The sequence below is a fragment of the Lepisosteus oculatus genome, chromosome 9 (assembly GCF_040954835.1).
Source record: "Lepisosteus oculatus isolate fLepOcu1 chromosome 9, fLepOcu1.hap2, whole genome shotgun sequence".
NCBI classification, from domain to species: Eukaryota; Metazoa; Chordata; class Actinopteri; order Semionotiformes; family Lepisosteidae; genus Lepisosteus; species Lepisosteus oculatus.
In genome coordinates, this window is record NC_090704.1 from 8,325,999 (window position 1) to 8,350,365 (window position 24,367).

Sequence of the window (24,367 nt, forward strand, 5' to 3'; positions counted from 1 at the left end):
CTGACTGATATACACATGTACTGTATGTACAGATACACACATGTGTATGTTAAGACTTTTCTTCCATTTCATTTTCAGAATTGTTAGAGCACAAGTTTCAGACGGGGGTACTTACACCTGTGTGGCTTCAAATCGGGCTGGAGTTGACAACAAACATTATAGCCTACAGGTTTATGGTGAGTCTCATACTATACTGTGTTATAAAGCAGAAAGATTAGAATGTATCTATACTTTCAAATCTTGTCTTTATTTGTAATACTATACATTTTAACTTCGTTATAACATTAAAACTTCTAATAGGTTATTTGAAGCAGCATGACACAACAGCCTAGGACAGTAAATGAAATATTAACTTGATGACTTTAATCGGCTATGATATAAATTTAAATTTAAGACATGCACAATAATGCATCTTATCATGGTTGTTTGCCATTGAAAGTCACACCTACAGAATGTTACTTCTAAATCCTTAGAATCCTTAGACTTGTTTAATATTTTTTTATAAAATCTTCAAACCAAAAATTAACAAGTTCTCACCAACACAATACAATAGCGGAGTTCAGAGAAATTAAAGTAAAAAAAAAAATTTAAGTAGGTGAAATAAAAACTTCAATAGCTCCTACAAATGAACACAAGTTGAAGATCATTAATGTTTCTATCTCTGCTTAACCTTAGAGAACTGTCTTTTTAGCTGAAGCTAGACTTTGCAGTAAAAAACGTTATAGTTTCTTGGAAATTCTCATTTAGTAGGAGCAGCTGAGTGCTAAATAACACAATAATATCTGAAAGCCCATTTGCCACATATACTCAAAATCACAGGCCACTTCCAAAGCATTTTTAAGTAAGTATAACCTTTCTATACTATGATGAAGGTGTCATTGGGATGGGAGCAATCATCTGGGGGATGCACGTTTTTAAAAAGTAATGATCAGGTGTGCTAAAGTTTTAGAGGAAGAAAATGAATTATTTTCTTATGCTTTACACCTTTTGTCAAATGTGAGGGTGATTTGTCACCCAAGCCTCACCCTGTGTACTTCCTTATAATTGAAAAGGAACGCATATCTAAATCTCCTTGTTGCTTTGTGTCAGTCCCTCCCACTCTGGACAACGCTGGTGGGACCGAGGATGTGACTGTCGTAAAAGGAAACCCCACTGAGCTGCTGTGCGTCTCTGATGGCACACCCACACCCATTATGTCCTGGCTGAAGGATGCTGTGCCCCTCCAGCTTGGTGCCCACACCACTGTGCTGAACCAGGGCACTGCCCTACAGATCACCCAGGCACAGGTGGAAGACACTGGCAGGTACACCTGTGTAGCAACCAATGAAGCCGGGGAAGCCAGCAGGCACTTTAATCTCAAGGTGCTCGGTGAGTATGGCTACAAAAAGCAGTCGAGATGCAATGAATGAGCCAGATCACTCCTGTCTGAGGATGGAGTTGCTAAAGCGTTTAATGTTAGTGGAATCAGCATTAGGCTACAGGACCAGTGATACCACCCAAGGACACAAATGTTCATCTCATCCCTTGCTTCTCTGAAGAAGCCCCAAGCCATCTCGTCCCAGTAGCCGCCAATGCAGTGCAAATGAATAACGCTCACAGAACAGAGATCAAAGTGCCATGAATAAAACAGGCACATGACGCAGGGAAATGTTCATGGCCAAACATAGCAGTTCTATTTATGCCACCTGAGGTCTACAGCCATGAAAATTCAGAAATCCTTTCCCTGCGTGTTATGGAATAATTGCTTGTCTATTTTAGCCAAAGACCTCCCCTTTCTTTTACATATGACTATAGCATTATCTTCATTATTCTTGGACCAAATCAAACAGCACATAGTTATTTGCAACCAGATGTCTTTGTTTGAACCATTTAGTTCAGTCTTATTTGATAACCACCAGCATATGTTCAAGTGCAGAAATGAAATAGGCCAAGAAACAGCCCAGATTTAATTTTGTGTATTTTTTACTTATTTTGTTCCTCAGATCCACCTCGAATCAATGGCTCTGACTTCCCTGAAGAGGTGTCTGTGGTGGTAAATTATGCCCTGGAGCTCCACTGTGTCTCCACAGGGATCCCTCTCCCCACGCTGACCTGGATGAAGGATGGGAGGCCTCTTCCTCAGACAGACAGCACGCGGGTTCTGCGAGGGGGAGAGGTGCTCCGCATCAGCAGTGCACAGGTAACAGCGCCAGATTCAGAACACATCGAGCTTCCCGTTGCTCTCTGTCCAGCTGTCTTTTATGCATCTGTTTATCGTTAGCTGACTAAAGGGCAAATTCCATGGCAGATCCAGTGCCACTCATTTCAACATCATTCTCTTGAAACGTGTCAAGCTTTTAAGACTGTTGTTCTGTGTTTTCAGGTTGAAGACACAGGAAGATTCACATGTCTGGCATCCAGCCCCGCTGGGGATGATGACAAGGAGTTTCTGGTACGAGTTCACGGTGAGTTCTGGGCAGATGTTGTATCGTAGATATTTGACTTCATAATAATAATACATTTTACTAGAGCCTTTGAAAGTGCTTTACAGTATCTGTGACAAAGTTACAAGGATAGGAAATTACAAAGTAACTACATATAAGAAAGACAAGGTTAGAAGTGCAACAGAAGTTAAAAAATGGAGCAGACGTAGGCACTGTGTCTTTAATGAAAAGAAAGGTTTTGAGTCCAGACTTAAACGCCCTCAGGGTAGGTGCCCACTATATTTTTCACAAACTGTAGCATCTGGGCCTTTCTCATTTTTGCAGTTCCTCCTAACATTGCGGGGGAGAGCAAGCCTCAAAACCTCACCGTGCTGCAGAACAGGCAGGTGACTCTGGAGTGTAAATCTGATGCAGTGCCACCTCCTACACTCTCCTGGCTCAAAGACGGACACCCAGTGCAGGTGAGCACAGTGGGCTTCTTGGAGCTGCAGTCTTGAGAAGACTTTACCTGGAGGAGATTCACAGGGTGCACTGTGAGCATTTCCAGTGTTAATGTTAATAATGAAGAGCACTTGATTAATAATCTGAGAATCCTGATCTGAGAAGAACGCAAAAGCTATTTTTTGGGGGGCACAAAGGGTCTGCAAATAGCATAGCCTATATTTACACTATGGAGATGAAGTGGTATCTAATTCATCAAGGTGTTGATGACTGTTTCCTGCAATATAAAATGTATTCCCTTAAAGGAATGGTCTGCATTTGAACAAAGAAAACTATAAGGGGAACTGATCCAGGTATTCAGAATACTCAAGGCATTGACAAAGTCTACCCATTTTACATTTTAAGGATGAATTGGGAAACAAGAACCAGAGTAGACAAGTGGACGTATGTGCACGTACATTTAAAACAGAGAGCAGAAGGAACATCTTTACACAAAAGGATTATGGGAATACAGAACAAGCTAATAATGCATGTTTAGTCCAATATCGTTAATTCAAGAAACTGGATGAGATACCTGGATCAGTTTCCTAATACCAAATAGACCAGATAGGCCCAACTGCCTCCTCTCGTACATAACCTTTCTTCTGTATTGATGAAACAACTTATACTAAGAAAAAACACAAGATATAAAATTCTGCATTTTGGTGACCAGGATTTCTCCAGACATTTCAAGGCCATTTCTGTATACTTTAGTTCTCTTTAGTTCTCAATAAAAAGTTCAGTGTCTGACAAAGGATTTTATGTTCTGTTCCACAGGCAACTCCACGTATTCGTATCCTGTCCAGTGGGCGTTACCTCCAGATCAACAATGCAGAACTTGGGGATGAGGCCCAGTACACCTGTACTGCTAGTAACATTGCTGGAAACACCACCAGAGAGTTCAACTTAGTTGTCAATGGTATGAAGTATAGGAAAAAGTCGAAGTAAAAAATTATCTGGATTTGCTAGTTCTTGAACATGTTCCCACCATTTAACACCTAGAATCTTTCTACAATAAACTTATATGCATTGGGGCAGTCTGGAGTAAAATCTGATCAGACAGTTCCATGTTGGACTATGATGTTTTATTTTGTCTAATGTACAGAATGCAGACTGTTTTTTGGCTAGAACACTAAATCAGATTTTGTCTGGAAATCCTGGTTCTCTCAGTGGCCCCGACGATCCAGGAGGGTCCGAACACAGTGGCAGTGCACATCGACAAGTCCGCTGTCCTGGAGTGCGTTGTGCATGGGGTGCCCCAGCCACGTGTCACCTGGAGAAAAGACGGAGTTGTGCTAGCAGGCAACAGTCCTCGGTAAGTGCTGTTGCTGAAGGAACAAAGTAAGAATCACCAGCTTAATGTGTCTTAGACTACTTTCTTGGAAACACAACCGATCTCACAAAAACATGTTATAAGTATTATATTATTTACAGCAGCATGTACAGTATGTGTAGTCATTGCTGCTCCACATTGGTTGGCTTCTGCTTATAAGAACACAATATGTTTTGAATACAAACTACAATTTAGGGGCCCTCCAGAAGGGCCAGCATCCACCCAGTCTTGTTCGTGGTCCTTAAGTCAACCCTTTTTAGGCTGGGTATGCCTTTGTGCTTTAATTAATTTAGTAAACTTGGTTGGTTGCTTGGTTAAGTTAGTTCTAGAATGGCCTTTGTGAGGTATGGCGAGGTTCATGATGTTCATTTCAGATTATCTCTATTCTCTGTATTGAACAAATGAACCATTTCTCTGGTAAACACCTTTGTTCCCAAATGTTTAGAAATGTATTATCTAAGACTTTTTTTAGGACTCATAAAGCCTGCCGGGTTTGTGTCTCTCCAGAACCCGGCTGGTCATCCCTCCTATGAGTGGAAATTGGTTATGTTACAGAAGGTCGATCACATGTGTTGATTTTATTGTTTGTTCGTGCAGATACTCCTTTGCCAAAGATGGGTCTTTGCACATCCACTCTGCTCAGGTGACAGACACAGGCCGTTACCTGTGTATGGCCACAAACCAGGCAGGAACCCAGCGCAAACGGATTGACCTGCAAGTTTATGGTGAGAGGATAACAAGGATTAACCACCTTTGGTAGCCATGATTGGCACTTTGAATAAATCTCTCTTTGATTTTAGTGCAGGCAAACATCATTCAAGCCCTATTCTGGCGAAACTTACTGTAAATGCAATGATTACTCTATTAGTCATTCTTCTTAGCAGTTGTGAATTAGCAGCTATACTATAACCTGATTTAATCAGATCTCAGAAGTTCAGTAAGGCTGGGACTGGGACATCTCCAAGAAATTCCAGTCTGCCGTTGTGTGGCGGTACTGGTGAAGCTGTAGTTGAAGCTCTTCACTCTGGACTCGAATCACCAGACCAATGCCCCAGTATGGTCATCAGGAATACTGTTCTGTAACAGCACATCGTTTAACTAAAATGTTACGCAGAGGTCCTGGCTACTTTGTCAATAATATTACACTATGCATACAAGTAGAAATGTTAATCCCAGTGTCCTGGCTTTGAGACTGCTCAACATTGCCTACATTTAAATATAATAAATATTTAAATGCTATTAATTGTTATTATTAATTGTCATTCTTGTCTTGCAGTGCCTCCTTCCATTGCCCTGGGTCCTACAAACATTACTGTCACAGTTAACGTTCAGACCACCCTGTCCTGTGAGGTCACTGGCATTCCCAAACCCACAGTGACCTGGAAGAAGAGTGGACATCCTCTGAACACTGACCAGAACCAGAACATGTACAGGTTATTCAAGGTTTTTCTCTGCTTCATAACAATTCAATAGCTTTTTCAAGGTTACAAAGCTTCCATGCTCATTTAATTTTGGTACACATAAACTAAAGTTTCTGCCTTTCCTTTATACATCACATTCTAACACTTTTAATATCAATCAATCATATTACATGCTTGTATCTTCCTAATTTGTTGTCATCTATTGCTCTTGTGTGTAGGGGCTACAACATGGTATTTGTTTTTAGTGTTGATCTGAGCTGTATTAACTGTTACCTTCTGGTATTCTGGTAGGCTGCTGTCTTCAGGATCCCTGGTTGTGATCGCTCCCACTGTGGATGACACTGCTACCTATGAGTGCGCTGTCTCCAATGAGGCAGGAGAGGCTCAAAGGACCATAGAGCTGACTGTACAGGGTGAGTATGGGAATTGATCGCATTTTCATTTTAGGTACTGTCCAATTAAGGTGCTGCCAAGTGGCAAGTGTTTAAAACTTTGATATAAGCACAAGATGCAGCATGCTTCACAGATTTATCTATCTCTAAGATTAGTCTATAAAAACCTGAGTCAAGCAGAAATCAATCATATTATAATCTTTAATGGTTGTGCAAGAATTGGTATTCACTTGTACTCGATTATTGTGTTTTTGAAGCATGATGTTCTTTAGATAATGCAGTATGTTTTTTGGCAGTCCCTCCCTCCATCGCAGACGAGGCCACAGAGCTAGTGGTGATTCGCCTATCCCCGGTGGTGATCAGCTGTACTGCGTCTGGAGTGCCAGAGCCCAGCATTCACTGGAGCAAAGATGGAGTCAAGCTGCCCAGCAAGGCAGAGGGATTCCGTATCCTCCCCTCAGGTAAAAGCTGTTCTCACCTGTCTTTTTTTGTGTTAACCAAGCATCTACAGACAGGCCCAACCAAGATTTTTCTAGTGTTTTTAGTCTTTAGTTTTTAATAACATCTATGCTGTCACTCCTTTCAGTATAGTATGGGTTTTGTCAACTATATGCAAGCTGAAGCCACTATGTGGATTCGTTTTGACATCAAAATGCAGGCTGAAGTCTTTTGTGGAGAAATCCTTATTTATGTAGTTGATCCTAGAAAAACAGCTAAAAACCACCTGTACAGGAAATCGACCTCTTGCAGTGGCAAAGAAATGTTGAAATGTTTTGCGTGTTTGAATGTTCTTGCTTCACTGTTCACCCCTTTAAAACAGAGCCTTTCTTTCCAGGCCCAGTTGAGATCGCTGCGGCTCAGCTGAGCCACACTGGTAGATACACCTGCACAGCGAGGAACACAGCTGGCTCAGCACACAGACATGTGCAGCTGGCTGTCCAGGGTCTGTATCATTACAAAGTGATGGTTTTGTACTAATTTGCAGTATATCCTATGTAGTGTATACCATCTGGCTTTAGTTGGTCTATTTTTTCTTGATTTGCCGTGCATTCAAATTTTTTCTTATTATTTTAGCTTAAAATAAATCACTGTGAAGAAGGGGATTTAAGATTTGATTTGAAATTGAAGAAGCAATGTGGAAAGAGATGTGAAAAACAAATCCCATGTGATGTTCATTTGTTCACTCCCTCCAGAACCTCCCATGATTCAAGTTCACTCCGACACCCAGGAGGTTATCCTAAATAACCCTGTCACCCTGCCCTGTGAGGCCACTGGCACACCACGGCCCACCATCTCTTGGCAGAAAGAGGGCATCAGCATCCTCACCACAGGTCAGCTCTACGACTATGAGTAAACATGAAAAAAAAAGACCGTTATTCTTACACAATTCTTACACAATGTGTAAACTTTGTCCCAAGCCAGCAAGAAGCAGACATTATTGATGTTTCCATTCCAGGTAGTGGCTTTACTGTTCTGCCAAATGGTGGTCTTCAGATAGCTCAGGCCAGAGTGGAGGATTCTGGGACCTACATGTGTGTAGCACAGAACCCAGCTGGAACTGCCCTGGGCAAAACCAAACTAAAAGTACAAGGTACAGTATATGGAATTACTTTTTTATTAACCAAAGTACGAGACTTTTTAGACACTAATTTTGTAGCTGCTTCATACAGGTTAGTTATTCTGCTTTAGACTATTTTTCTGTTATCGTATTTCAGTATTTTTGGTCTAGGAATAAGTTACTGCTATTTATTACTCGGTCAACTATAGCATTTCATGTCATGTAGTTTTATCTTTTTAATATAGTGATCATGGTTCTCTGTACTATAAAAGAATCCTATGAGGCTACCTAACAACCTTCTGTATTTCTGCAGTCCCACCTGTCATTACGTCTCAGACGAAAGGGTACATTGTCGCACTGGACGCATCTGTCACACTACTGTGCCAAACAGAGGGCTATCCCACTCCTGAGGTCACATGGTACAAAGACGGGAATCAGTTGACAGAGTCAGTTCGCCAGAGAATTCTCAGCTCGGGGTCCCTGCAGATCGCTTTCGCCAAGCCCAGTGACACAGGCCGGTACACCTGTACTGCTGCCAACCTGGCAGGGTCCACCAGCCTAGAGATGAGCCTCACTGTCCAAAGTAAGCGCACCTCTACATGAATTCTGGCCTCGGCTGCTTTTTCTAGGCTTATACTGTACGTATTACCACTGGGGCTCATTGACTGCCATTTTATTTTCTAGTTCCACCAACAATCCGTAGCAGTGAGACTGAATCCTCTGTGGTGGAGAACTCCCAGGCTTTGCTGTTGTGCGTGGCTGATGGGGTTCCTCAGCCTGTCATCTCCTGGGAGAAGGAAGGCACAGCCCTGTCAGACACAAGTGGCAGATATACTGTTCTACCATCTGGGGAGCTCATTATACATAATGCTGAAGTAAGTCACTGTAAAGGGTAACCTTTTTGGCTTTTTTCATCGTGGTGGACTGCTGATCATTTATGAATTACTCTGTAGTGGTCATGAAAGATAATTTGGCACAGGAAAAGACATCAGGGTGTATACTTTGTCTCATTGCTTTACCTGTTGTCTCCTGGCAGGCAGCTGATTCTGGTAGTTTTACCTGTGTCGCGAACAACGCTGTTGGGCAAGATAGCAAAACAGTGAGCCTTATAGTCCAAACACATCCTGCTTTTACTGAGTTGCTGGGGGATGTGTCTCTGAATAAGGGTGAGCGCCTCGTGCTGACTTGTGCAGTCATTGGAGTGCCTGCTCCCAGGGTTTCATGGGCTTTCAACAACAACATTATACCAGGTAATGTCCTACTGACTCCTTGAAACTGTAACTGTCCTTTATGTGCTGTAATATTGCTCTTTTTAAAGAGGATGAACAGGTTACACATTGAGAGGTAATTAAATTAAATAATTAAAAAAACAAATTAGGAGCAAATTCAGTCTAGAAGTCTTGATTTTCACCATTTTGTGTCAAGGAAGTATCAATAACAAATTAATAGTTATGCTCAATCATCAACAAAAATGTGTTTAAAAAATTGTTGTTTCTGATTAGCATCGAAGCCATGCTTTTAAGAAGATGGTTTTTGGTGACTTCCGTTTTTCTCAAATGGAACAGTACTCAGTTCTGTCTTGTGTCTACTGTATGTATAATCTATCATACTTCTGCACAGCGCACTATGACCATGCAAATGGACGCAGTGAACTAATCATTGAGAGAGCGAGCAAAGATGATTCTGGCACATATTCGTGCATTGCTGAGAACGGTGTGGGGTCCATCAAGTCCCTGGGCTTTGTGTACGTGAAAGGTTAGTTGAACATTTGCTTATTATGTCACAAGCTTGTGTTTTGGCTAAAGTGTCTGAATACACGCACTCCTGATGCCCTCTACAGAGCCTCCGATCATCGATGGAGATTATCATTCAAACCGGATCGAGCCACTAGGGGGGAACGCAATCTTGAACTGTGAAGTGCGGGGAGACCCTTTGCCCACCATCCAGTGGAGCAAGAAAGGCATCAACGTTCAGATCAGCAATCGCATCCGCCAACTGGACAATGGCTCCCTGGCGATCTACGGGACTGTGGTATAGCACACGTAGAACAGAACAACTGTTGAGCTCTGGTGCTTCTCTGTTAGCTCTGATCTGTATGCTGATATACAGTAATGCTTTACATTGATTCTGCGATGATTGATAAATGGGTTTTGAATTCGTTTTTATGCGAACTTGTATAAGTGCAGATTTAAAACTAGTACAGATGTTTCCAAGATGTGTCTGCCCTTTCAGAGTTCTGTTACAGTGATGGTGGACTGAGTTTAACTGAGCATGGGATTGCCTTTGTATTTCCAGAGTGAAGATGCTGGCAACTACATGTGTGTTGCAACCAATGATGCCGGAATGGTAGAACGCAGTGTCACTCTAACTCTGCAAAGTAAGGTTTTTCTTATATAAATAAAGCTGTATAAACCAGGTAACAACTAAAGGTTTAGTCAATGCTGGAAAGAGAAGAAAGGAAACACAGTGTTTCGGCTGTGGAGCCTTCTTCAGGTGTGAGAAAGAGAGGGAAGTCAGCAGCTGATATAGCATAGGAGAACAAAAGCCGGGAGTGTAGAGGAGGCTGGAGCAGGAGGGAGGCAGAGTGGCCACTCAGGTGGTGCGAAGCGGGGAGAGGTGAAGAAAGGTGTGAAGTTGAAACCTGCAAATGAATAGAGAGGATTAGAAGGAAACGAGTCTGTTCTGTAGAGAAGGGGGAAGGTGTGATCCTAATTTCAGGATAATTTTGGTTTTGGATGTCTTTCTGCAATAGGAGTTGAGAAACCCTTCCTTGAGAACGCAGACAGAGAGATCAGTGTGATCATGGCCATTAGAGGTGAAATGAGAAATCTTTCACCCTCACAGCCCTAACATGTTCTCTAAAGCGTTCTCCCATTCTACACACCTCTACACTCCCCAGCTTTTGTTTTCCTATATCAGCTGCTGACTTCCCTCTCTTTCTCACACCTGAAGAAGGCCCCACAGCCTGAAACGTTGAGATTCTTTTCTTCTCTTTTCAGCATGGAGTAAACCTTTACTTGTTCCCTTGAAGCCTATGCATGCTGATGCAGCTCCCTACTTGTACTACTTTTAAACCAGGTAACATCCTTTGGCAGTGGAGATTCAAGAGAGACCTCTGCTTTTTTTCCCTGCTTACCAGGTTCTCCAACCATCACAGTCGAGCCAGTGGAGATGGTGGTGGACGCGGGCACCACTGTGGTCCTGAACTGTCAGGCAGATGGGGAACCTCCTCCAGTCATAGAGTGGTCCAGACAGGGCCGGCCCTTGCTAGATAATGACCATCTCACCATCCTGTCCAACAACTCCCTACGCGTTGCAGCCGCTCAGAAAGAAGACACTGCGGAGTACGAGTGTGTGGCCAGAAACCTCATGGGCTCTGTGCTTGTCAGGGTTCCCCTCACTGTGCGTGGTAAGTTTGCAGACCCTCTTACTTGGCAATGTCAATCTTGGCCATATGGTCCTTTTCCTTCTCATGTAGATTCTCACTGTACTGTAGGTACACGCTATGTTGAAATCTATTGAAAAAGTGAATCTGATTTGATTCATTTTATTGTAGAGTCTTGCTTGATGTGATGCATAGTAACATAAAAAGCTGGACATCTTGCATTCATGTGGTTGTAAAATAAAACCAATTCTTTTTAATATTCCACTTTAAGATGTACTGGAAATAAGATTCATGTGTTATTAACATTATGGTTACAGTGGTGTTATATACAGTAAGTATACTGTAGGCATTCCTAAAGCAATATTAAAATGTGCACTTTTGCATTTGAGTAAAATTCAGTTCAATCTCTAAAATTAAAGTGTCATTTAATTTTGGTATTTGATAATATGCAGAATTATGTTTTTTGTTAAATGTTTTGCATGATTCAAAATGTTTGTGGTGTGTGACCATGTGTTCCTGTCTTCCAGTGCATGGAGGGTTCTCCGAGTGGCTTGAGTGGGGGCCGTGTAGTGTGACCTGCGGGCTGGGAGCCCAGAAGAGGCTGCGTCAGTGTAACAACCCCCTTCCGGCCAATGGGGGGCGCCACTGTGCAGGAGCGGACAGCGAGACTCGCAGTTGCCAAAGCAAGCCCTGCCCTGGTCAGACTAAACACTAAGCTATTGAATCGGCAGTACTGAACATATAAGAAAGGCCACTTGGTCCTTCTAACCCATTAAGTAATTAGTAGTTAATTATTCCAAGTGTCTCATCCCGCTGTTCCTTTAAAGAAGCTAAGGTACTCCCTGGCTGGTTGTTCTCTACTCCACACACCTTTTGGGTCCAGAATTCCCTCTTGTTCTCCCTTTTAAGCACACTTCCAGCTAATTTCCACTTCTGCCCTCTGGTTTGCGCTGAAATGCGCTGGGTTGAAATGTTAATTTGCAATATCATGGGGCTTGAATCCACAACCATGAGAGAGTGGAGTCTCAGGCTCCATCCTCTCAGCTAAGGATATGACCCGTTGAGCTACCGAGCTATTTGAGCAGCAGAAATGAGGAGTACTAATGTGTAATATGAAGAAAAGCTTTATTGGGGTTTATGGCTTTTTTTGGATGTGACCCTTGAGCTCATGTTAAGCTCATTTTAACCACACTTTTCTTCCCTTCTATTCTCACATCTGAGTACATCAAAAGTACATTAATTTTACATATGTGTGTGTATGCATAGTGTTGAATGACTGATATACAGAAAATAACAGTACAGTAGCATAAAAGAGTCATCTTTCCTTCGTCGCTCTGACGTGACGCCTGGCTTCGGATGGCTTTGTTTCGCAGTGGACGGGGGCTGGTCTGAGTGGACTGCCTGGGAGGATTGCTCTCGTTCCTGTGGCCAGGGGAACAGGACCAGGGTGCGCACCTGCAGCAACCCCCCAGCCCAGCACGGGGGCCGGCCCTGTGAAGGCAGGGCAGTGGAGGCCGTCGTGTGCAGCATCAGACCTTGCCCTGGTAACTACGCGCTCCCCTGCATCATCATCCTTTGAGCATTGTAGGGTAGCAAGAAGTCACTTATTCTGTATGGCTCGTGCATATGTATTTTATACACAGAGAATGCCATATACATGACAATAGTATTTTTGACAACACATATCTCCACCTTCTAGTTGCTCTGAAATACCTAATACTCTCTCTGCAGTTATTATTTACATCAGTCTTCCTCAGCATGTACAGATCATACAAATCAAATCCTATAGAGTCAAGGAGGAGTAGCTCCTTGCTCATTTTTGTGTAAGTTTATTGACATAAAATTCTGTGATGCCATCTTTATGTTTTCTAACCACTTTATCCAATGCAAGCAACAACAGGTACAAGGTACACCCTATACTGCAAGCTACGCAATCAGAGAGCACACACAGACACAAACATGCACACACTCACACCAGGTCCGGCTTTCCCAATTAAACTACCAGTACTCTTTGGACTCTGGGAAGAAACAGGAGCACCCAGAGGGCACCCCCATGAACACAGGGAGAGCATACAAACTCCATGCTGATAGCAGCCCAGGAATTGAACTCAGGACCCTAGCGGTAACCACATGCTAACAACTGCACCATTGTGCCTCTCTATTACTTGATACAGTAACATGGAAATTAGCCAGTTTTATATCATATATTCCAGTTGCTGGCAACTGGGGGTCCTGGCTGCCTTGGAGTCCATGCAGTGAAACATGTGACAAAGGGACCCAGACCAGGATCCGGCTGTGCAATAACCCCCCTCCCTCTTTTGATGGGCCACACTGTGAGGGTCCAGACACACAGACTCAGGTGTGCAAGGAGAGGCACTGTCCAGGTGAGAGAGTCTACACCTAAGTTATCTTTCCACAGTATTATCATATGAGAAAGCTGTTTTTTTTTTTACTTTCATTCACTGCTGAGAAATCACTAAAATGCAAAAAATCAAAGTGCAAACCATATTGTTCTGGTCATGTGTGCAGTTCTCAAAATCAAATGGTGCATGTACTTTTTATCATTTATAATAATGCTACCTAATTAATATAATTCATGGATGATGGTAGAAGAGTCTTACGGAAAGGTGACAGAATTCTTTAAACATTTTTAGGCTTGTTTGCTTTATTGCATTTTCTGCTGTGTACCATTGTATCCTTCAACTAAATCTGCAAGGGCAAAAAAAAATTATTTCAGATATTTTTCAGCAGCCCTGACAGATTTTTCCCCTTGTGAGCCATCAGGTTCAAATTCTAAGTGGTTTATTATAGTTTAAGCCTTTGAACAGAGAGTCATTCTGACAGGATGAGATTCACACTGACTTTTGCTGTGGATGAGCCACCGGAATTCAGTTTGAAAATGGAAGGTAATGCTCGTCTCTCCCATTCTTCCACAGTGGGTGGAAAGTGGAGTTCCTGGGTGAGCTGGGCAGCGTGCAGCGTGTCATGCGGTGGAGGGACGCGTCAGAGAACTCGGTCGTGCTCCAATCCCGCCCCTCAGTACGGGGGGCGACAGTGCGAAGGCAGCGATGTCCACATCGACTTCTGCAACAGTGAACTCTGCCCCAGTGAGTCTCATCCTTTTTAGAAACTAAATGGATCCATCTCGGCCACCGCAAATATTATTTTTCCGCTCTCTGTCGCCGTTGTCGAAGAAAACTCGGTCTTCGCCCAGGTTAGATTGTCACAGATCTTTAGTCAATCAGCTGAAGCGGAGCATAGCAGAGTCAGGGTTTCCCCTAGCACTCAATCAACATGCTCGCTCAGCTGCAGTTACCATTCTCCTCTTCTACTTTACATGCAGGCGAGATTTTGTTAACATATCAAAGGCACATACAAGGCACAAGACAATTACAGAACTCTGTCAAACACAAACAAACAGGATAAGAACATTGCATTTGGCATCCAGGTGAGTGCTGCACCTAGTGAGTGGTGGTGGAGGGGAGTCCCCATTACCCGTAAAGCGCTTTGAGTGGAGTGTCCAGAAAAGCGCTATATAAGTGAAAGAAATTCTAATTAGTGTCCTCCAATCTGTTTTTCCTTCTGATCTAACACACGGGCGTAAAAAATCACAGGCTTTAGCTGAAGAAACGCAGTTTTCTTAGGCGTGCAAACAGACATCATCTCCCACGAATAGTCACAGTCCTGACCTTTCCCAAGAGTTTGTCTCACCCAGTCTTCCACAAAGTTTTTGGCATTTGAACTGCACTGCATTTCTAGTAACAGTGAGCCCTGTCTTGCAGTTCACGGCAGCTGGGGCCCATGGAGCAGCTGGGGCAGCTGCAGCCGGACGTGTAATGGTGGCCAAATGCGCAGGTACAGGACATGTGACAATCCCAGGCCTGCCAACGGGGGTCGAGCCTGCGCAGGAGCGGACACACAGATCCAGAGGTGTAATACGGGCGTCTGTCCTGGTGAGTCCCGGACCTCACTCTGCCATGAATCACCTTTTTAAATCAAGGAATGCTTCAGGAATTCCTTCACTTGCAAGTACTGTACTTAACACCACGTTCTCCAAAGAGAAAATACGCAAGGCGTCTTCAGCCCCTGCTGTACCATATTCACTGGGCATGCTGCAATCTAGTTACATCTTAGGATCTTAAGATACAGTCTGGAAATAGGAAAGAAAGTGTGATCATGGTCCCTTATGTGGTTCACAGTGGATGGAAACTGGGGTGCCTGGCAGGACTGGGGTGAGTGCTCATCATCCTGTGGTGGGGGGGAACGGACACGAATTCGGCTCTGCAACAACCCCCCGCCTACCAACGAGGGCCGCTCCTGCCCAGGGGACTCTTCTCACGTATCGAGGTGTAACACCCAACCGTGCCCAGGTAGGCAGGCTATCTGTATTCTACTGATGGTTTGGAGAAACCAGGTGACAGGTGTAGAAGTAGATCATTGTGTAATGAAATGGTCAGATGAAGCTGTTTTGTAGAGGGCAGGTGAGCTTTACTCCGTGTTGGCACTAGCTACAGAATTCTTGGTTCCAGGTGGGCCTCACCGCGCCAGGGGAAGTCTGATTGGCAACATCAATGACATTGAGTTTGGAATTGCGATCCTTAATGCCACAATCACCAATAGCGAAGAGTCTAACGGCAAAGTGATACAGGCCACAATCACTAATGTTCCCAGAAGTCTTGGTAAGTGAAACATATGCTTTTGCTTCTAGCATCTAGGATCTTGCATGATCTAGGAAGTTAAGTGCAGTACAGTAGGTGGAAGTCGGTTATATAAAAGCAGTGCATGAATGGCTAGTATTTCAAGAAAAGGTCCTTGAATGTTTTTTAACCAGTTATTAAAGTTATGAGTCCTAGTAATACCATCTGACTGCCATTCCAAAGCACCATTAATAACTGCAGCTGCACCACAAAGAGACTTCCTTAAGGCTCGCTGCATTGCCCTTGCTAAGTTCTTGCTGTTGTTTGGAACCAGGCCCCGCTATGAGAAAACTCATCTCCATCCTGAACCCCATCTACTGGACCACAGCTCAGGAGCTAGGGGAGGCGGTGAACGGACATAGTCTCACGGCGGGAGTTTTCCGACGAGAGACGCAGGTGGAGTTTGCAACAGGTGTGGAAAGTCTGGATTGCAGGGGAATTAGGGAAGGAGAAATCCATCCTACCAAAAGTGCACTGAAATACAAATGTCCACTTTTTAAGAACCTTTGTGGCGTTTCATCCACTGAGAATTTGGAATTTTGACTTCATTTGTCAGTGTCACACCTAGAGAGGTTCCATGAGAAAAAGAAATATTTAAAAGCTTGCAATGAATTTAGCAATTGTGACTGTCCAGCACACTATCCCCAAATAGCTTCTGAGATGTTGACTTTCAATAGGCCCAATCCGAAGTTAAAACCTGACAGCACATTTCATAATTTGGTAATATGGTCAAAGAACTCAAATAACAAATAGGTTCTTAATATCTATATTTTGTTGATTTTTGGATTTGTGAACCAGGTGAAATTTTGAGAATGACTCATGTTGCCCGTGGATTGGACCCAGATGGTGCCTTGCTACTGGACATTGTGGTGAATGGATACATCTTACAGCTGCCTTCCAACTCGGAAATTAATGTCAAGGTACGTTTCTTTTTTTTTTTCAGTAGATTGTTTAAAAATTAGAACTACATTGAATTATTACTCTTCATCCTCATGCACTGCTGTCTGTTCTGCCATTGTGATGTTTCTAGGACTATACTGAAGACTACATTCAGACAGGCCCAGGGCAGTTGTACGCCCTGTCCACACGGATGTTCACCATTGACAAAGTGAGCGTACCGTACTCATGGAATCATACCATCACGTACGAGACTTCTAGAGGCAGGATGCCTTTCCTTGTGGAGACTCTCCATGCTTCCTCCATCAACGCTCACTACCACCCTCTAGAGGAGACTCTGGAGTACAAGATCCACGCCACCATTTCCAAAGGTGTCTATTTTCTCACAGCCTTCGCCACAGCAATTCTTTAGCACAAGGCATCACCATCAATTTAATTCTTCTGTTTAGAAGAAATAAAAATACATTTCCATACATTGACTGAAGAAACAAGACGCTTTAAGAATATTAAAGGGGAACTGCAACGCTATTTTCATATTTTGTGTTTAGAACAAATCAGCACTTCACATTGCAATTCATAGGAACGCAAGTTTGCGACAACTTGGCGACCTACAGTACTTCTACAAAGTTCATGATTTCGTCCTTAAATCAAAATTTGTATTTTTTTCTATAACATCAATGAATTTATTTTGTTACTGAGATTTAATAGCCGGTCTGAGGAACATTTTGCTGAGTGCAAACATGATTTTATTATGATAATGTAAAGTCAACATCGTAGAATACTTAAGGGGTCCTTCTTCAGACTAGTCACATTGTTCTTTTTATAGGTGACCGAAGCAACCAGTGTCCTAATGGCTTTCACTTGGACCCTGCTGGTCGCTATTGTGCAGGTAATTCATCTTGAGAAGACAATTATTCTTTAACTCGGAGACCACACAATAGAATTTCTTCCTATTGCAATTTAGAGGTGTGCCACAGATTTACTGACTGTCGCTGAACTGTACAACTAACAACATATTATATTGAGTTTTAGAATTACTTGACAGAGATCTATAATATAGACACATCAAAGTTTTTTTTTTTTTTTTGTTAAATAACAGTGTGGACAATGAGGTTGCTTCCTGATAACGTTTTGTGTGTCTCCCCGGAACAGATGAGGATGAGTGTGCTGCTCATAACCCCTGCTCTCATACTTGTCACAATGCCATGGGGACATACTACTGCTCCTGCCCTCACGGCCTCACGATCTCTGCAGACGGGAGGACATGTCAAGGTACTTCAAAACCCCTTCCACTCATAGAGTGAGAAAGAAATTTGAATGCCCTGCCTGCCAGAGTTGCTCAGTACAATAACTGACCTCTCTCCTCTTAGTACCCAGTACTGTTTGACATTGGGCGTTGTGGATTGATGATGCTGTTTGGTTTCAGATATTGATGAGTGTGCTCTGGGAGCGCATTCGTGCCATGTGGGCCAGGACTGTGAGAACACCATTGGCTCGTATCGCTGTGTCGTGCGCTGCGGACATGGCTTTCGCAGGACTGCAGATGGGCTAAGCTGTCAGGGTAACTGGTTTGGCTTATTTTCATCTAAAACTTCCTGCATTGCATCTCTTTTCCTCAGTGATTCTATACCCCCCCCCAAATGAAACATGGCACAAATTCTCTTTCAGACATCAACGAATGCCAGGAATCGAACCCGTGTAACCAGCACTGTTTGAACACTATTGGCAGTTTCCGGTGCACTTGTGAGCCTGGGTACCAGCTGAGATACAGGAGATGTGTTGGTATGTGACAAGCTTCTCTGTAAATGAGCAGCGTTGTCTCTGTAGGTCTCCAGTTTTAACTTGGAGATGTGAGGCAGTCTATCTGTTGTCCGTGTCTGTGTGTGACTTGTGAAATTGCTAAATTAGTTATAAAAAAAAGATGAGAAGAAACGAAAAATATTAAAGACGCCTGCAAAGTATATTTCAAAAACTGGCTGTACTGTATTAATAGATAAAAAAATATATTACTATCCTACATTTCATGGGTTTTTAACAATGTACAAACCCTTGCTTGTTTTCTGAGTGTAAAAAGTTTCTGTTCTTTCATGAGTTGATTGAGAGGCCTACTGAAACATGTTCTTTGGCTGAGGTACTTGTATGTACTGTGTCTATCCTCAGATATCAATGAGTGCCGACAGAGAGTCTGTCGAGCAGACCAGCAGTGTAAGAACACCAGAGGAGGATACAGCTGCATTGATCTGTGCCCTACCGGCATGATGAAAGGTGTTAATGGAAGCTGTGTTGGTGAGCTTTTAACACAAAAACCAAGCTAATTGTATTTAATTGGGCAGAATTCTGTCCAGTTTTTTATTGTATATACAGTATATTTATTCCAGGCTTTGTAGCTGCAGAAAAAAGCCCAAGTTACTGAAGTGACTGAATAGCTTTAATAGCTAATATCACACTCTAATAGATTTTTATAATATCAAATTAATCTGTGCTTGTCGAGCATTGTAAAGACGGTGCTTAGAAAGATGCATGGGCTTTGCATTCAGAAGTCTTTTTGGTCTAATCCGCAGATATTGATGAATGCAGAGATGGGACACACCAGTGCCGGTATAACCAGGTCTGTGAGAACACTCATGGCAGCTATCACTGTACCTGCCCGCGTGGCTATCGATCTCAAGGGGTGGGCAGGCCTTGTCTCGGTATGTACTAGTCTCCCTGCTGCTGCCCTGCCACTGCATGTACACCTTCATGCTTTCTCTTCTGCATTGAAATCACATGCCCTCCCCCTTGTCCTGTGTGAGTCCATCCACCTTCAGACCCCTGCTTGGCATCTGTGCTTCTCCAGCTTGACTTCTCAGTCAGCCTTGGAAGACAGATTACCGTCACGTTTCAAAATAATGAAATTGAGCTGTTGCCTTTTCGGAGCCACGTGAATCCCTCTTTACCATTAATATCAGCTGAAGGAACTGCAATCGACTTCTAATCTTTGATAACCTACATCTCTCAAAGAACCATTTGTGGAAGAAATGCAAACATATCCGCTAACACGTTTTACTAAACCTGGTATTCTACTAAATCAAGTAAGGAATATCATTTTTATCATATCATACATGGCTACGTGGCTTGGCTTGTAATGAAAAATGAGTTTTCCCACGTTTCTGTCTTGCTTTTGTTTGGCTTTTCCTTTAGAGGCAGTGTCCAGATTTGTCGCTTTTACCACTGCTTATTTCTACCACTGAGTCCCTGCTATCATTTTTAAGTGGGGATCTTTTCAGGCTTATAAAATTATTATATTTTAATATATATGACAAAATGGCACTGCCATATCATCATTTCCAATCACTCCCCACTCCTGGCCTCTCCTCTGCCTCTTTTTTGCTTTAGACTCAGTTTAAACTCCAAAATGGGCGTCTCTGTCGGTGGGTCTGCTGTGTTCCACTGACTGACCCCCTCCACTTTTCTTTGTCTTTTGTTTTTCTCACCATTTCATGGAACTTGTGGCTTGGGCAGATATTAATGAATGCAAAAGGGTGCCGACACCCTGTGCCCACCAGTGCCTCAACACTCCTGGCAGCTTCAAGTGCCTCTGTCCTCCTGGACGACAGTTACTAGGCGATGGGAAGTCTTGTGCTGGCCTGGAGAAGCTGCCCAGTTATGACAGCTATTCTTTTGGCTATAGACCAGCCCAGTCCTCAGCTGTTGGAAACTACTACCAGCGACAATATCACAGCCTGGCTTCCCAGACATATAATTCCTATTCAAGCTCTAGCAACGTTAGAACACCTTTCCTCCGATCACGCAGGGACACTAAAGAGACTTGTCCCGATGGCTTTAAAGCAAGGAATGGCCGATGCATAGGTAATTATCAGCCAAAATCAGGGTTTTGCCAAGTGCAATGGGTATTGGACAAATCTGGCTTTCTAAATTGTAATTTTGTGTAGTGAGACCTAGCACACAAAACATAGCTTTAGCTCCATACACCGGCTTATGGCCTTTACTTAAAACCTGCATGTGTAATTTGTTCAAAATTGACCCCCGATTGTTCAACCAGATCTTTTTCTTTCATCTGAGAGCTAGTGATCAACATTACTGCAGTTCGCTGTTAAATCTGTACAAAGACATGTGCAGATTCATTTTTTGTTTATGCCTAAATTGAGGAAAACAAATAAATGTGGTATTATAATATGCAAGTAAGTTACTGTTGTTGTCCAATGGTCGAGTGGTAAGGAGTGCTGAGCAAACACATTTGTGCATTCTGATCGCAGTATCTACATTTCTAAAAAGAAGAAACAATATTTAGTTTTCTTCTAGAAAAATACGGGTTTGCTCTATTGTCTGAAAATGTACAAGCCCTTACTAGTATTTAGTTGTTAAACGTTTAGTTTTTAAAATAATCTACATTTGAAAATCCATTGGAAATCAAAAGCCTTTCCAAAAAAGCTTTATATTTTAACCTTTAAAAAGTAGGTCTTTATTAATCCAAAATATGACCACCAGAAAATGGACTATACAGATAGTAACATTGATATAAAACCTCTCTAGAAAAATCTAAAAATATAATATGTAAAAATATGTAAAAAATATATATATGTAAAAATATAGCCCCTTTGTAATTGCCTGTGTTGCATATAATTGCATTTGTGAATGAGGCAACATCTGATATCTTTTGTAAAATCCAGAATCTTATAATTACAAGTCCGGAAAGTCTTAAAATTATGAACCCTCTGTCCATTTTGGGATTCCTAACTGCTGATTTTATTTCCATCATACTTAGATATCAATGAATGTGAAAACAAAGATACTTGTCAGCATGAATGTATGAACACTCAAGGGAGCCATACGTGCCTGTGTCCCAGTGGGTATCGACTTATGGCCAATGGGAAAACCTGCCAAGGTGAGACTGAACCTTACCAGCCCTAACACTTTTCACAGACTTCACAGTAAAATTTGTCTGATCTATCACAGAGCAATAAAGGTTACAAACGAGTAGACGCCATTTGGCCCATTTTGGTTGCAAGTTGTTCATTATAATTAATTATTGCTAGTAGTAATGAAGCACCTTACTCAGCTGTTTCTTGAAAGACATCAGGGTATCAGTTTTAACTGAATTTCTTCCAGAATCCCCCACATTTTTTTTTATTAAAAAGTGCGTCCTGTTCTGTTTTAAGTGCACCTTTCTGTAGTTTTACAAGAAGCATAGTGGTTTAAAAATGCACATGAGAAACAAGAGGCCCTCTTTTACGTCTCTCTTGCTTGTTTCTAGATATTGATGAATGTCTCGAGCAGAACATTCAGTGTGGAGCCAACAGAATGTGCTTTAACATGAGAGGGAGTTACCAGTGCATAGACACACCCTGTCCGCCAAACTACCAGAGGGATCCAGTCACAGGGTAGGTCATTTTTGGGTTCACTTAATATAAAAAAAGCCCAAAATGAGGTAAAATAGGGCTGCACACAAAATTTACTACGTCAAAAAAGTACGTCAGTTCACATGACAGAATTATTGTTCATATTGTTGTTAAAGGAAGTAACTTTAAAATAACTGTGACGAACAAAACCGCAGAGCTAAATGCAGATGTTCCTCCCCTAGCCCACAGATGTGTATATTTATGCTTTGCCAAGATTAGAAGATGCATGGTCAAAAATTCAGTTTTCTGGATTGCGCTCCAATGTTTATTTGGTAGCCTAACTGATAAGATGAGAAAAATGAATAGCTCATTGCGTGGGAGCCTCAGAATTCTTGGAATATCTCAGAAGACATTGCCCTTCCGTGCTTAGATCTTTTTTCATCAGTTACGTAGATTAAATTCTTTGAGTACTTTTCTAATGAAACCCCCCTGCCTCTTTATCAACCCTCTGTGCTCTAGGTTTTGCCTCAAGAACTGTCCACTGAACGACCTGGAATGCACTCTAAGTCCATATGCACTGGAGTACAAGCTGCTGTCACTGCCATTTGGAATTGCAGCAAACCAAGACTTGATCCGACTAGTTGCCTACACTCAGGATGGCGTTGTGCATCCCAGGACTACCTTCTTGGTGGTAGATGAGGATGCTACCCTCCCCTTTGCCATCCGGGATGAGAACCTGAAGGGCGTCGTGTTCACTGTCCGCCCACTGCGTGAGCCCCACACCTATAGGATGAAGGTTCGGGCCTTGTCTTACAGTGTAGATGGAGGGATTGAGTATCAGACTACTTTTATTGTGTACATTGCAGTGTCTGCATATCCATACTAGAGCACTTTAAGTGGGATGAGGTATGATACAGCCAGGGGAAAGGCATACCACTGGAAAACTAAGACTTTGTACACACAAGGCAACCTGATCTGGAAAACATCTATCCATGAGACAGCAGGACTTTGGAATGGTCATTGCATCGTGTCACAGGGTATGTGTGTTTACAATGAAAGGTATTTTAATAATGGAACTGATAGGGAAAGCATAGTTCCGCAATGTGTATTTCTGTTTCAGCTGTCTACGGTATTATACTAGTATTTCCACCCTGGCATTATAAAGGCAATGAAACATTTGCACACTGCTAATACTTTTGTCCCGCCACTGTCGTGTTCTTGCACAGAGGGAATCGGCCAGTACTTGCCTCGATCTGAAAGCACCCTTTCAGGTAAAACAAAGTAATGACTGCAAGAACTGGCAGTTATGTAGCAGTTATGTATTGAACAGCGCTTTAAAAATGTAGACGTCCCCTTCTGACAGGCCTCTACTGATCACATTTATTAAAACGTTCTGCACTTCTCCATTACTATCAAGACATAAAATCTTTGAAATTCTGAAATCGTAGACATGCAGAAAAAAATGGAAACGTTGCAGTACCCTGTTCAATAAGAAAAAAAACTGGTCTGAGGACCCTTTAAGTTCTTCAGCAGAAGTTCAAGATGTCATGGTGGAGTTTCCATTTAAGAGAAGGAGCCCCGTGGATGCCTGAGTGGCTCATCCAGCGCTCACTCCAAGCACAGGTTGAACTCAGTATTAAAGATGCTGCAGCTTCAGGCCTGGACAACGTTCCTGATTGTTAGTGACTGGAATTCCCCAAGAAGCAATGCACAACTGATCCGCTCCATTGGTGGCAAGAGTGGGATTAGTCCTCCACATCCCACTTGACACCAAGCAAAACGGCTAGCCCTGCGACTTCACCCTTCTTCCTGCAGTGACAACACTAGGGGGACACATCTCTACTACAAACAACACTGAACCTCCTACTACAAAGGTGCAGAGCCTGGGCAGGGGTTGGAGAGGACCTTGTCTACACTTCTTCATTCTTCCCCCATGGGTACAATGGCTGTAGCTGTGAGCCAAGGTGTAAATGGGACTAGTATAAAACACAATAATTGACAACTGTAAATTAAAAAAGACAGTGGTCAGGACAGCTGTTCAGAAAAGTAGCTGCTTGATGGACAACATTGATAACATCCAGTACTACCGGTCAACGATCTATTGGATCAGCAGCTTTTCAGGTTTATTTAGCTCAGTTACCAAGATGTATTCTATTTTTCTGATTTGTATATACATTTTTTTTTACAGTAACCTGACAATCACATAAAATAAAGATTTCCACCCCATCAATTAAATATTTTTAATACTATTGGAAGCGGTGAGTTATTAATTCACAATGCAGTTTAATACATCTGACTTATTAAAAAAAAACTTTTTACTTGAGGCTACACTGAGACTAAATGCATTTTTTTTATTGATCCTGTGTCAAGAGATCACATCTTTTAGAGGTGGGAAGTTCAACTAATGAAAACAAAAGTATCAGGTAACGAGAAAAAAACATG

The 24,367-nt window shown here is 42.5% G+C and overlaps 1 protein-coding gene across 2 annotated transcripts in view; it reads left to right on the top strand.

Annotated features, from left to right (window-relative positions):
* hmcn1 (hemicentin 1) overlaps positions 1 to 23,118 on the top strand; it is a 110,701-nt gene extending 87,583 nt beyond the window's left edge. Inside the window, exons 67-107 of one of the 2 annotated variants that reach the window (XM_069194069.1) lie at positions 79 to 176; positions 1,090 to 1,368; positions 1,983 to 2,179; positions 2,363 to 2,444; positions 2,748 to 2,884; positions 3,681 to 3,822; positions 4,074 to 4,218; positions 4,834 to 4,961; positions 5,513 to 5,669; positions 5,949 to 6,070; positions 6,346 to 6,510; positions 6,885 to 6,992; positions 7,243 to 7,380; positions 7,506 to 7,640; positions 7,921 to 8,190; positions 8,292 to 8,482; positions 8,644 to 8,857; positions 9,228 to 9,362; positions 9,448 to 9,638; positions 9,903 to 9,984; positions 10,747 to 11,016; positions 11,520 to 11,690; positions 12,366 to 12,536; positions 13,206 to 13,376; positions 13,929 to 14,099; positions 14,775 to 14,945; positions 15,192 to 15,362; positions 15,522 to 15,671; positions 15,964 to 16,101; positions 16,488 to 16,609; positions 16,720 to 16,957; positions 17,413 to 17,475; positions 17,739 to 17,858; positions 18,013 to 18,147; positions 18,255 to 18,368; positions 18,747 to 18,872; positions 19,148 to 19,276; positions 20,088 to 20,435; positions 21,352 to 21,471; positions 21,841 to 21,967; positions 22,445 to 23,118. In XM_069194069.1, coding sequence (XP_069050170.1) covers positions 79 to 176; positions 1,090 to 1,368; positions 1,983 to 2,179; positions 2,363 to 2,444; positions 2,748 to 2,884; positions 3,681 to 3,822; positions 4,074 to 4,218; positions 4,834 to 4,961; positions 5,513 to 5,669; positions 5,949 to 6,070; positions 6,346 to 6,510; positions 6,885 to 6,992; positions 7,243 to 7,380; positions 7,506 to 7,640; positions 7,921 to 8,190; positions 8,292 to 8,482; positions 8,644 to 8,857; positions 9,228 to 9,362; positions 9,448 to 9,638; positions 9,903 to 9,984; positions 10,747 to 11,016; positions 11,520 to 11,690; positions 12,366 to 12,536; positions 13,206 to 13,376; positions 13,929 to 14,099; positions 14,775 to 14,945; positions 15,192 to 15,362; positions 15,522 to 15,671; positions 15,964 to 16,101; positions 16,488 to 16,609; positions 16,720 to 16,957; positions 17,413 to 17,475; positions 17,739 to 17,858; positions 18,013 to 18,147; positions 18,255 to 18,368; positions 18,747 to 18,872; positions 19,148 to 19,276; positions 20,088 to 20,435; positions 21,352 to 21,471; positions 21,841 to 21,967; positions 22,445 to 22,811 — 6,709 coding nt within the window. In that variant the 3' untranslated portion in view covers positions 22,812 to 23,118. The remainder of the gene's footprint in view (positions 1 to 78; positions 177 to 1,089; positions 1,369 to 1,982; positions 2,180 to 2,362; positions 2,445 to 2,747; positions 2,885 to 3,680; positions 3,823 to 4,073; positions 4,219 to 4,833; positions 4,962 to 5,512; positions 5,670 to 5,948; positions 6,071 to 6,345; positions 6,511 to 6,884; positions 6,993 to 7,242; positions 7,381 to 7,505; positions 7,641 to 7,920; positions 8,191 to 8,291; positions 8,483 to 8,643; positions 8,858 to 9,227; positions 9,363 to 9,447; positions 9,639 to 9,902; positions 9,985 to 10,746; positions 11,017 to 11,519; positions 11,691 to 12,365; positions 12,537 to 13,205; positions 13,377 to 13,928; positions 14,100 to 14,774; positions 14,946 to 15,191; positions 15,363 to 15,521; positions 15,672 to 15,963; positions 16,102 to 16,487; positions 16,610 to 16,719; positions 16,958 to 17,412; positions 17,476 to 17,738; positions 17,859 to 18,012; positions 18,148 to 18,254; positions 18,369 to 18,746; positions 18,873 to 19,147; positions 19,277 to 20,087; positions 20,436 to 21,351; positions 21,472 to 21,840; positions 21,968 to 22,444) is intronic. The other variant, XM_069194070.1, reaches the window with a different exon arrangement.
* Positions 23,119 to 24,367: the final 1,249 nt, after the last annotated feature.